This window comes from Carettochelys insculpta, chromosome 1 (assembly GCF_033958435.1).
Source record: "Carettochelys insculpta isolate YL-2023 chromosome 1, ASM3395843v1, whole genome shotgun sequence".
NCBI classification, from domain to species: Eukaryota; Metazoa; Chordata; order Testudines; family Carettochelyidae; genus Carettochelys; species Carettochelys insculpta.
This window is the reverse complement of record NC_134137.1, coordinates 212,050,755-212,063,999: the sequence shown is the minus strand read 5'-3', so window position 1 is coordinate 212,063,999 and position 13,245 is coordinate 212,050,755. Positions and strand designations below refer to the sequence as shown.

General features: G+C 43.8%; 1 protein-coding gene across 1 annotated transcript in view; it reads left to right on the top strand.

Annotated features, from left to right (window-relative positions):
- CD96 (CD96 molecule) overlaps positions 1-12,856 on the top strand; it is a 50,025-nt gene extending 37,169 nt beyond the window's left edge. The window contains 5 exon segments of the mRNA XM_074983518.1: positions 2,444-2,518; positions 8,069-8,149; positions 8,754-8,843; positions 10,727-10,850; positions 11,553-12,856. Of these exon segments, the coding sequence (XP_074839619.1) occupies positions 2,444-2,518; positions 8,069-8,149; positions 8,754-8,843; positions 10,727-10,850; positions 11,553-11,661 (479 nt within the window). The 3' untranslated portion in view covers positions 11,662-12,856.
- The last annotated feature ends 389 nt before the right edge of the window (positions 12,857-13,245 follow it).

Here is a 13,245-nt window from a genome sequence, read left to right as displayed (position 1 = left end):
CTCTCTGAACTTTTCAGCTTTCTCCAAGTTTGCCGTCTTACTGGTGTCAATGTGGGGCCTTCCAGCAGGTTTAGAGCGGTACAGCTTCTTGGGTCTCAGCTTGAGCTTGGAGCAAACCAGCGAGTGATCTGTATCACAGTCAGCACTATGATAGCTGCGTGTCAGAAGGACGTTTTTGAGGTTATTACGCCTAGTGATGACCACATCTAGTTGATGCCAGTGCTTCGAGCGTGGGTGTCTCCACGACACTCTGTGCTGTGGCTTCGTTTGGAAGAATGTGTTTGTGATGCACAGATTGTGGTACGTGCACAGTTCAAGGAGACACTGTCCATTGTTATTCATTTTTCCCACACTGAAGTGTCCTAAGCAGGAAGGCCATGAGGCCCAATCAGCTCCAACTCTTGCATTGAAGTCACCCAAGATGTACAGTTGTTCATGAGCAGGTATTTGTGCTACACCAGCACTAAGCACATCATAGAACTTGTCTTTTACTTCTGGTGTGGTGTACAGGGTTGGAGCATAAGTGCTGATCAGGTGGACAGGACCGGCGCAAGTTTGAAGCATGATCCAAAGAAGTCTTTCTGATCAGCCCATGACTAAATCCACCATTTGTAGAAGGGTGTTTCTGAAAGCAAAGCCAACACCATGCTCTCTGGGTTCTTCTTGGGCTTTATCCTGCCAGAAAAAGGTGTAGTCCTTCTCCTTTAGAGATCCTGAATCTGTGAGTCGCGTCTCTTGCAGTGCAGCAATATCAACTCTGAGCCTCTTCAGTTCCTCGTTGATGACAGCGGTCTTTCGGGTGTCACTGATGGCCTGAAGATCTTCAGTCAAGCCGGTCAGCATGGTCCACACATTCCAGCAAGCAAGCTTAAATTGTTGATGTTTCTCATTTCTTGTTGATTTTCTTATTGGTTTGCCTGGTGCCCAAATTTCAGTCACTTGTCAGGTTCAGGAACCTTAAGCCTCGTGCACCCAGCGAGGCAGGTGAACTGTGGCGGGACAGTGCCCTATTGGCTGGGGGCTGCCCAGCTTGAGGCGGGCGGTGACTGTCCAGTGAGATGCGAGGATCTCTCCCACTGTCGAAGGCAACCCCTGGTGCTCGTTCTCCACGCCAATCTAGCAAGAGCTTATAACCAGTAACTGTTGCCTCCCGTGTTGATGCAACGCTGTTCAGCAATGCCGGAGTACCTCTCCGGGCGCGAGCCTGGGCACTTATTATGGAGACTCTGGGCTGCCCAGACACCAGTGTCCCCCTCTCGGCTTTACTGATATAGTCCAAAGGAGAGGATAAGTTCCATGTCTGGTACCAGCTCAGCTGCAGGAGTTGCCGGGACAGTGCCAGAAGTTGACACCGCCTTCGGACTCCACTCTGGATTTTCTGTCAGGGTTTACTCCCTTAGCCTTTCTCCTTCCCAGGATAACCCACAAGGCAGTAGGGTGTGGAGAATGTGGTTAAGGATCCCGCTACTTCATACGTCTCTGTCACCACGAGTCACCATAGCTCCCTGCACAGCAATAACCTCATATCCCCGGGACCCTCCTCCCCACCTTTCATTGCCCTTCCCCCCAGCTACCATCACCATAGGACCCTCCCCAACCCACTACCCCCCATGTGCTCCCATGTCCACCCTCCTCACTGCACTGGCCCCTCCCCCCCAGCTGCTCTCAGTGCCCCCAGGTCCACCTTCCCCCATCACTCTTCAGGCTCTTCTCCTCAGAGACTCCTTTTCCTGGTAGTGCTGCCTTGCAGGGCACAGGTGGAACACCATGCCTGAAAAGGACAAACACGGGGCTCCTCCCTCGGCAAACTCCCAGAGGCAAACTCCCTTCCCTGTTAGCTGCTGCCCCCTGTTTGCCTCTGGGCAAAGCGTCCTAGAGGAGCTTGAGTGAGTGTGGGATTTGGGGGGCTGTGTGGTGAGCTGGTGGGTGAATGTCTGTCTGTCTGTGCAGCTATGTTACTTTGCAGAGAAGGACAGTTTGATCAGCTGCCTGGGTGCCTGAGCTTGTGCTGTGCAGAGAAGAGCAGTTTGCAAGGTGTGAATTGGGGGAGTTCCCTGCCAGGTGAGCCTTCAAGTGCTGATTAGACTGGAGGCTTTGAGCCAGGCCTGACCAGCTAGCAGCTCTCTCTATCAGAAGGGAGCTCCCAGCGAACAAGGTGAACAAGACTTAAAACTCAATTAATACCCCCATATTTTTGTGAAACTCAGACTGGGTTTCTTAGAAATTTTCACAAACATGAATCACCCTTTCATGAAACCCATGCTGTGCTTCGTTTTGATGACAAAATCCCCAAACTTGCTTTGGGTTTCTGTACAGAAAGACATGTCCAGTGTCTGTGAGTTAACCAAAACTGTTGATATTAGATGAAATAGACATTAATCATGCTCCAGGAAAGGCATGCATATTTTCTAGCACAACTTTTGCAAACTCTGTTTTCCAACAGGCCAGTTTGATTCTACTACAGACATACATGGCTATACCAATGCCACAGCCTTTGGTGAGACTGAAACAACACAGCGTAAGTAGATGACATGGATCTCTCTAGTTATAATTTTCTTGGTAATATTTCATTACATAAAACAAAGATTCCGGATCAAGGCGGATGGAAACTGCCTAGACGGCAATGCAAACATACCCCTTCTTGGCCTTCAAATCCAGAGGGACCTAGGAATCCTCCCCAGTTGCAAAGAGTAGGCCAGTCTCAAGTCACCCATTGAACTGTTGGGTTTTGTTCTGAGTGTTAACACTTCTAGGCTATATCTACACTAGCCCCAAACTTCGAAATGGCCATTCAAATGGCCATTTCGAAGTTTACTAATGAAGCGCTGAAATGCATATTCAGAGCCTCATGAGCATGCGGGTGGACGTGGTGCTTCGAAATTGACGTGGCTCACGGCCGCGCGGCTTGTCCAGACGGGGCTCCTTTTCGAAAGGACCCCATCTACTTCGAAGTCCCCTTATTCCCATGAGCTGATGGGAATAAGAGGACTTCGAAGTAGGCGGGGTCCTTTCGAAAAGGAGACCCGTCTGGACGAGCCGCGTGGCCGTGAGCTGCATCAATTTCGAAGCGCCGCGGCCGCCCGCATGCTAATGAAGCGCTGAATATGCATTTCAATGCTCCATTAGTAAACTTCGAAATGGCCATTTGCGTGGCCATTTCGAAGTTTGGGGCTTGTGTAGACATGGCCCTAGTGATAGATATTAAGATATGGATTCTAGAAAATAGTCTGGTGCCCCTAATTTATTTCATATGCATCATCAGGTTGCAATGGTTTTCAGGCATTAGTCAGGGAAAGACCAGTGACCTAGATGCAAAAGATTTACTAGTTCGTGATCATTCTCTTGAGCCAGCCAATCTCTAGTATTAATATTTTCATAACCTGTAATGTTTGTAATGCTAAGGCGTGAGTGCTGCCTCACGAGCCAGGAAAGAAAATTCCCTGTGGCATGTTATTTTGTCTGTAATGGTTCACAAAAACATATGAGGATCAGACAAACTAATACTGATTGTTCACACCAAAATTCTTTCTGCACGTTTCTGAATGTTACTTTGTGTTCAGATAAAAAATCTGATATTGGATGTACATGAGACTGCATTCTTGACAGGAATTCCTAACGAGATATTTTTGCTTTCCCCTTCACAAATGGACTTATTTCAACACACTTAGAAAAACTTGGCAATTTTTTTTTGGCGGGGGGGGAGTCTTATAATAAAAATATTTTTCTTGAAATGACCTGGGTGAACAGATGGCAAATAAGCTCAAACCTTCCCTAGTTCACTTCCTTCAGGCTGATGGACACAAATTTATGCAAGTTGCAATTGGGCAAACTATGTTCGAAAACAGGTAACATCACTTTGTGCTGCTTGCTGTGACCGCTGCAAAATGTAAATGCGAGGCCACAGGCTCCAGTCAAAAGTTGGAACTGAATTAGAGATAATCTTTGTAGTTAATATTCAGATCTCATGTTTACCTAGCCCTCTCTACCTCCACCTTAGGCATTTTGATTTAAATGCCTGTAATTGATCTCTGTGGATTTAACCACCATGAAAGAGACTCATGCAGCACATGGGCAAAATAACTTGATGATGATGATGATGATGATGAAGATGATATACATAATAAACACACAAATATATATATTAAAGAGCTTCTGTGTGTATGGTCATGACAAGAAGTATTGAGTACTGGAACAGAAGAACAAGGTATAAGATTCCCAAAAGCAATGTGCAGTCCTTGGTTTAAATCTAGCTTGGGACAGCAGTGACATAAATTGTTTCCATATCTCAAATCATTGACAATCTGTGCAAAATGGGTCATGTTTCAGTTTGATTGTCAGGATGAGACATCTCCAAAGTCACCAGCTCATGTGGCATTACTTTGCAAAGTTTTGTCTTAGCAGAGAGAGCGAATACTGAAACGGTTTCTGAGTTTGAACTACACTTTTATCACTAATGGTGATCAGTGGTTTCATAAAAGGTTTGTGGCTCCCTGATCAGACACTTGACAGGATGCTATTTTTGTCATTGTATTTAGGACTTGAGTCTCCAGGCCTGCCACAGCAGAAACTGCTCTCAGCACAAAAATCCAAACTAAAAATGTTTAAAAATAATGTGTGCCAAAATTTTAGAATCCAGGCAGGTCCTTGGGCAGAGATAGAACACTTAGGCTGCATCTGCACTAGGATGTTGCTTTGAAGTTAACTTCGAAGTAAGGGGCTACTTGGAAGTAGCCTGCAGAATGTCTACACATTCTTTTCCTTTCTTCGAAGTTAACTTTGAAGTAAGGGAGCCCAACTTCAACATCCTTACTCCATTCCTGAGAATGGAGTAGCACCCTACTTCAGAGTTTAACTTTGAAGTAGGGTGTGTGTAGATGCCCTGCACTCCCTACTTTGAAGTAAGGGGTCCACCATGGTGGCGTTCCCCCCGGAGCATGGAGACATTCTGGCCAGCCCAGGCAGGGCTCTATGGTCCTTGCTGGCCACCTGACAGGAAGCAGCTCCCCAGCAAACCCAAGCAGGAAGCTGAGAGTGTGCCACAAGCAGGGGCAGCATGATCTCCCGGTTGGACTGCCCCTGCTCAATGTGTCAGCCAGTGCCCGCACCTGCTGTCCTGCATGGCAGCACGGGAGGGCCCCCTCAACACCCCCCGCTGAGGCCCTGGGCAACACCTCTGAGGGTGCGCAGTGCATGCGAAAGGCATGCTTCCTGCTCAGCCACCCCACACATATGTCCAAGAAGCGGCACCTCACATCCCCTAGGGCCTGGAGTACCACTGAGTGGTACCCCTTCCTGTTAATGTAGGCGCCCCTCCTGTGGTCCAGAGCCTGGATTGCCATGTGGTTTCTGTCCAGTGCACTGAAGCAATTTGTGAGCCCCAGCTCCGCAAAGGGTGAGGGAAGTATCCAGGTCCACGGGGTGATGACATGTAGCAGGAGCACCGTGTTGATGGCTCAGATGACCTGCAGGGGTAGAAGGTAGACATGTCCATGAAAGCCAGACCAAGTGGCTCCCCTTCCTCTTCCCCTATCCCAGGCAAGCCCCCTGCCCCTTCCCTGCTCCCTGGAAGGGCCCCCCCTTACCCAGTAGCCCCCTCCTCAGGGTGGGTCTGTGATGTAAGCCAGGCTTACCTCTAGCAGCTCTGCTCCGATTGTGGCCTTACCCATCCCAAATTGGTGGCCTGCAGACTGTTGGCTCTCTGGGGTGGCCAGCCTCCACAGTACAATTGCCACCCTCTTCTACACTTGGAGTGCAGGCTGCATCCAGAGGTCCTCGAACGTCTGCCAAGTCATTTGAAAGTTCCTCAGTCATCACTCATCATCCCAGTCCTCCAGCACTAGATGGTCCAACCATTTAGTGCTGGTGGCAAAGGCCCATTGGCGCCAGATCATGAGGGGCTGGGGAGGGGCAGCAAAGCCCGGCCTGGAGGATGGGGCCCATGTGACCAGCCCAGCCGTGCTGCTGGAAGATGACGGTAAGCAGCATGGCCAGCAGGTTGGCCACAGTGGTCAGGAGATCCTCCTGGAAGAGGACCTTGCCAGACATGTTTTCCTGGTCTACTCCCAAGCACCCAGTCTGCCCTGCTGTGTGCAACCTGGCAGCCTTGAGCACATTCAGGCTGGGGGTGCTGGGAGCAGCTTTAAGGGGTCGGCTGGCTGCAAGCCCAGAAGGGCTTGTCAGCCATGCAACCTCTGCCTGCATCATATCCTGGCCTCTTATTTCAAAGTAGGGGCTGTTGGTGTGTAGACACTTAACTTGGAAGTAGAGGGAGCCTACTTCGAAGTAAGGGAGGGGTGCTTTTTGTGTGTAGATGCTCTACTTTGAAGTTGCTTATTTTGAAGTTGTACTTTAAAGTAAGGAACTTTGAAGGTATTTTGTAGTCTAGACACAGCCTGAGGGTGCGTCTACACAAGGAACTAATTTCAAAGTTAACTTCCAAGTTAGGCACTACTTTGAAGTAGCCAGCAGAGAGTCTACCTACACTTTCCCTTCTTCGAAGTTAACTTTGAAGTAGAGAGCCCAACTTTGAAGTCCTTCCTCCATTCCCGGGAATGAAGTAATGCCCTACTTCGAAGTTTAACTTCAAAATAGGGTGTGTGTAGATACTCAACTTCAAAGTTGCTTACTTCAAAGTTATTTTTGTAGCATAGACACAGTCTGAGAAAGTAGGTGTAAAATATTCAATATATTAGTGGAGAACAATGCTAAACAATGGATAAACACAACACGAATGAAGAAAAGTTTCATCAGATATTTTCCTTTTTGACCAAATCTGTTAATCTGCAGTGTGGTGACATTTTAATAGTATTACTTGGTTTCTTTCACTTGTGATTTGTTTTGTATATTTAGAGTATCAGAGAGGTAGCAGTGTTAGTCTGTATCTTCGAGAACAACAAGAGTCCTGTGGCACCTTATAGACTAACAGATACTTTGGAGCATAAGCTGTCGTGGACAAAGACCTGCTTCTAAGGTCTTCTTCTTCTAAGAAGCAGGTCTTTGCCCATGAAAGCTTATGCTCCAAATTATCTGTTAGCCTATAAAGTGCCACGGGACTTCTTCTTGTTGTTGTTTATTTAGAGTGCCACTCTTCAGGGTAGGGAATGTCTTTTGATTGTCTTTACTTGGATTTTAGCACAATGAGGCCCTGATCCCAGTTGAGTCCTTTCCATGTGCTGCCATAATGCCAATAGATAATACTAATAGGAACAAATAGGTAATGCTGTTCCAGAAAGATTTCTCAGTGGATGCATCTCTCTGGGGTTTTGTTTCATGCTCATTCCCATGGGAATTCAGTGCTCACACTGTTTGGTGTGAACTTCCATCTAAAACATGAACTGGATTTTAAAAAGCTTTACAATATTTGATTAACTTATGAAAAATGCACTGACTTCTTTGTTCTGGTCAGAATCAAAAGGGACATGTCATGGAAGTCTCGTGAAGATAAGCCGTTGTTTTTCTTTTACCTATTCTTTTAGCCATTGTTTTTCTTTTACCTATGGAATTATTTAATCTCCTACAGGGTGTTTGTGTGGCTCTTGTGGAATTAAGAACTATATTTTGCCAATTCAGCAGTGGGGCAAACAGCCAGCATGGACCCTGGGGTAGAATTAAAATGGGAGGGAAGCCTGGCTCTGCTCCATGCAAGGGGCGGGGCCAAGGATGGAAAGGGTGGAGCCAAAAGTAGTTGCCCTTAGTGCCACCACGACTGCAGTGCTGGGCCCTCCCCAGCTGCACAGAGTGGGAGAACAGGAGTATCGGCACTTCAAAGGGGCCCTAAGGTTCAGCCGCTGCTGCTGGAGTAGCAGCGGTGGAGGCAGACAGAGCTGCAGGCCCTTTTTAAAGGCCAGGCTCCAGAGCAACTTTGTGCATCCCCAGTTGGTGGGCCTCCAGTTAAGTATAACACTGTAATTCATGTTTGAGTCTATTAAGTCACTGCACCTACACATTTTAGGCTGTTCTGCTATTTTGTTTACTGCTAGAGTCCAGAAGAGAAAAGGATATAAAATAGAAAAACTAAGCCTAATGTGGCTTGTAAAGTAATTTCTGAAAATGGATTGTTTTTATATAGGATCGAGTAATTCTACTACGGCAGCCCAACACAGCAACGTGAATACAACCCTCTCCAGGGAAAATGTAACCCTGCCTCCCTGTAAGTGCTGGGGCGATCTCGAGTGCATGCAGTTCTGTGGTTAATTATTTTACCTGTTGCTTTGGAATAATGATCAACTGAGGAGGCAGAGACAGAAAAATGACGATAAATCCTAAGTCAAATGTGTGTATTTTACTGCTTGGTAAACCTAGCAAGGATGAAAAGGGGCTTTAGGTGGTGAAAGGTGATTTTTGTAGTTGTGACACCATTGTTGGGGGATTATATTACTGGCTCTGCCACTAAACTCACTTTGTGACTTTTGGTAACTCCTTTGATATTACTTGGTCTCAATTTCTCCATCTGCACAGCAGGTGAAATGGTTATCCCTCTCCCACTTTTGGGTGACTGAAGTCAATGTTTATGAAGTTTTCTTTTTTTTTTTTTTTAATTATAACTATTTGTACAAAATCTTGTTTATCTTATTTATATTAAATTTAGATTTTAGGTCAAAACTTAAGTTGATTTTGTCCTTTTGAAAGAAAGTGGGATCTCAGCTTCTAGCAGTTGATTTTCAGGCTCTCATGAATATGGTTAAATGACTTGTAAACATCATAGTGAGCGAAATCAAAAATACTATTTTCATTGTATATCTATGTCTGTTTAGGCAATCTGTCCTCCAGCACAAGGACGTATCCAGTTTCATTTACTAAGCTCAGCGGTTTATCAACTGTAGGGAATTTGGATAATAGTACTGGTAAGCCACTCATTCACAACTCTCAACTCCATCAATGTCTGTTGGCAAGTAAGACCTTGAAGGAATAATTCTCAGAGTATCAGTTAGCTGTACTAATAATAGAAATCCAATCAACAACCAAAAATGAACAAACCAGTATGGAGATCAAAGAGCAGTGCATGTCTCCACAGTGCAGATAATCATAGGTGCTTTTGATATTTCCATCCTGGCCCATCTTTAGCAAAAGACCATACCAAGCACATTAGTTGTGGGCAGCCACCAGTAAAAGGAAGATGATGTTTGTTTGAGAAATGTCATACATTGCAATTTTTAAAAACATGACATACCTATAGTATTCCACAGATGTATCATTGTGTTACTGGTATGTGCCTCACTTTCCGCCTCCTTTGCTTACTAGAGAACAGAGGACAGAAAAAGGAGCAATGGTCTCAAACTGCAGTGGGAGAGATCTAGATTGGGTATTAGGAAAATCTATTCTCCCCAAGAGGGTGGTGAAGCACTAGAATAGGTTACCAAGAGAGGTCATGGAATTTCCATCCCTAGAAGTTTTTAAGTCCAAACCTGACAAAGCCCTGACTGGGATGATTTAGTTGGGATTGGTCCTGCTTTGGGCAGGGGCTTGGACTTGATGATCTCCTAAGGTATCTTCCAACCTTATGATTCTATGTAATGCCAACATGGTTTCTGTGCTCAAATATCATGAGTTTATTTCAAATCCATTATGATGCAGTACTTGGCATTGTTTGTGGGTAATGTGATGATGTAGAGCATGTGGTTCTGCTATCACTGGCAGGAATATCTAGATGTTATACCCTGGTAACCATCATACAAACTAGTGCTCCAAAATGTGTAAATGAAAAGTTCCAGCAAGTTCCTGGTCCTACTAGTAGCACAGTGAGCAGAGCTATTGCTGTTGTTGGGTGAAGGAAAAACAACACTGAGTTAAAGCAACAGTTGGAGAGCCAAGCTATGAAGTTCTCATTTGCATCGTACGAGCGTGAGTAGTAGCTGAATTGACTCGGATTAGCACTGTGATCAGTTGTTTAACAATGTGAATAAGTCCACATACTATCCCATAGTAAGTAGAAGAGGGACTTTCTTGATGCCATCCTTCATAACTTGTTGTTCTGTATTCAAGCCCAATTTTTTGCTTTATGTGGTACCTCTCCATTGTTGGAGTTGCCTTAAATTCTGAGCCCTCAGTTAGCACAGTAAGACTTAGTAGTAATTTAAAGAGCTAGAGCTTCATTGAACATGCTCAGCGGTATTGGAAGTCTTGTAGAATTAAAGAAAGTCTCACACAGCATGCATAAACCTGGAGCAGTTTCTGAGGGCTATGTCTGGTTAGCCATATGAAGAATCTTTTCAATATACAATCTCTACCTAAAAAATATTCATATTATTTTAACCAATTGGAACAGACACAGTGCAAATTTAGGAAAATTAGGTCTGTGTCCCTAAGTTTAGTGCAGATCACAATCTTAGTGACAGGTTTCTGTCCATTTCCCTTTCTCATAGCATCTCTAAATCACCATGTCGGCCAAACTTTTCCTGTTTGAGTGCTTAAAAGAAAATTCTGAAATCAGTAGTCTGATTTTCCCTAACTGTGGTGCATTTGCAGCTTCAATTAACTTGTAATCGAATTGTTGCCTCAGCAGCCATGATACTAAATTATGTGCCTAAATTAGTATTTATGTGCTGAAACTGAAGCACCTAAATTAGAGAATGCTGGCAATCCAACAAAGGTTAAGGTTGCTGCATAGATGTGCAGCTGAAGCAGTTGCCTGCTTAGTGAAATCAAGTGCAAATCTCTTTTTTGGAAGGATGTTGCTTTTCCTCATGAACTGTAATTTAAATTATAGTTTTTTCTATGCCTTTTTCAGGCACCGTGGGGAATCCAAGGAATGTGCACTTCTCCTGGCCTGTGGTGGTAGCACTCTTGCTTCTGTTTTGTTCTTTTGTAATAATTTTAGGAATCAGAAAATGGTGTCAGTACCAAAAGGAAATGTAAGTATTAGTATCAAAAATAGTCAGGAAAAATAGAGATATTAGTGTGAGTTCCAGCCCAGAGTTTCAGAATGAAGTTCAGATAAATATCTTACTTTGAGAATGTGAATAGAAATGAAGAAATGCAGACGTACTGTTGTGTGAAACAGATAATTGAAGCTTAAACTCATGCACTGTTAAAAATGCTTCAATTTAACATCCCACATTTGTCCCTTATTAAATATTTGGGGCAATATAGAGATAGTAAACTAAACCACTTTAAATATACTCTGACTATTCTGAGCTTGAAATTAACTGCAGTACAGGTATATTTATTCTTGGATTGTCAACCTCCTGGGGAGAGGGCTTTTATTTTGAGGCTTGTAAGTCTCCATTCTCAGCTGTAAATCTTTGTAAATATGTCTCTATATAGGAGGTTGCTTTCTTATTCATTACAGAATTTCAAGGTATAAAACGTGTGTTGTACATGGAGGTGGAAAGCAGGGATCACGAGAGTTCACATTAATGCCCGAATATGGTTTTGAGCTGAAGAGTAGAATATGAAGGTTCAAGAACTATAAACTCTACAGAATATTAGAGGAAAACAAGGCTGAAATTCTTTCTTACCTTTGGCCTTCTGTCTTTTGCCACTTTCCCTAATAATTTTATATTGATTTTGACATCATTAACTGTTGTGTTTTCAATGTCTTTTATTTATTCTAGTATGAACAGACCTCCATCTTTCAAACCCCCGCCACCTCCGATAAAGTATGCGTCTATGATCGAATCTGACGGAACTACTCCATCCTGCCATGAACTGGAAACTTTGTAATGTTTCTTGGAGTCTTCCTGAACATTCTCCAAAGAATATTAAATCTCATGGCCCCATAAGCCTTTTCAAATGCAGATTGCTGGAGTTCAGTATGAATGACCTACATTCAAAGTTAAATGTCTACATTGACAAAAGCAAAGCATTCCTGAGTATGCTTTCTCATACTTTTAGAGACGCACTCATCTGACAGTCTAACCACAGCAAGTTAGAGATTGCAGGGGCCCAGTCTGGAATGGGTGATCAGCTGGAAATTTGCTGCCTTCATAAGGGCAGTAGATTAGTGCATGTGTCACTTTATTAATCTGCCTAGAAAAAAATATTGAAGCATTTTCTCTTAGTATGCCTATAATGATGATCACTGGAAGCATTTGGCAGACATCATTATGCCAGTGTGTTGGTGACAGTTTGGAAGCTTTTTGACATATGCATGAACATTTTAACTATAATTTTTTAAATATACAAATATCGATACACGATGAGGTTAGTCAGCACTAACCCTAAAGAGCCAGAGCATTCATTGTAGGTCAATAGCCCAGATTTATCACCAGTGACATCCAACAGGGACTAACTTGAAAAGACTGAAGGGAGAGGACACTGCTGTTTCCTTCTTACATGATTTACTGTGAAGACGTGGCTGTATGCCTTGAAGCTGCCAGACCAAGGAGAGGTCAGGCTATCCAGTACACCATCTTGAGTGGGACACAACTGAAAGGGAGGATAACAGAAACAGGGACTGCTTTCAGCAACAATAGCTATTGAAAATAACTCTTGCTCAAAGACAAAAATATTTTCTGGAGTATATTTATATTTGAGATATATTGACTTCAGTGGATAAAAAGGAACACATTTCTTCATTTTTTTACTATTCAGCTGTAAATGTGAGCTGGGAGAACCTTGCTGAGAACTGGTTCCACTCTTTGTATTTTTTAAATGTATTTTAATATTGAAAACAACTTTCAGACATGTACAAAATCAGACTTCAACTGGGAACTGTGCAATCAATGTAAAGAAATGCAATCCTATAAAAGGCTTGTTTCAGACATGGTAAAGTTGAAAATGATATACAGGTTTAATGATGAAATATATAGTACTTTGTGCAACAGAAGTGAAGGATGAATGTCTTAGAGTGTTCAAATGCTGCTGTATTCCTCTTGGCAAAAAATAGGATTGCTTTTTTGACCACTGAAATATATCTAAATCAAGTGTAAAAAATAGATGATTAACTGCACAGAATCATTTACATAAAATTCAAGACAAAAATGAGAAAAATATCATATCCACTTAAAACTAAGTAGGAAAACTATAGAAAGACGCATAGTACCCCACACTGAAATTCAGCTGGGACACTACTGAGAGCTTAGTAAAATAAAACTTAGCAAGGACTTTTCAAAGGCTGCGAGGGGTCATAGCCATGATTTTAATGAAGGATCCGAAAGATCTGTTAACCGATGGCCGGGGGTGAGATACCACGTGTGCCCTCACTTCATCTGAGTCTTTAACTGCTAGGACAGACAGTCCCTTCACCGCAGGCAGCCAGGGAGGCTGACGGGTGCCCCAAGAGCCTGCCCTGTGGAGGCAGCATGA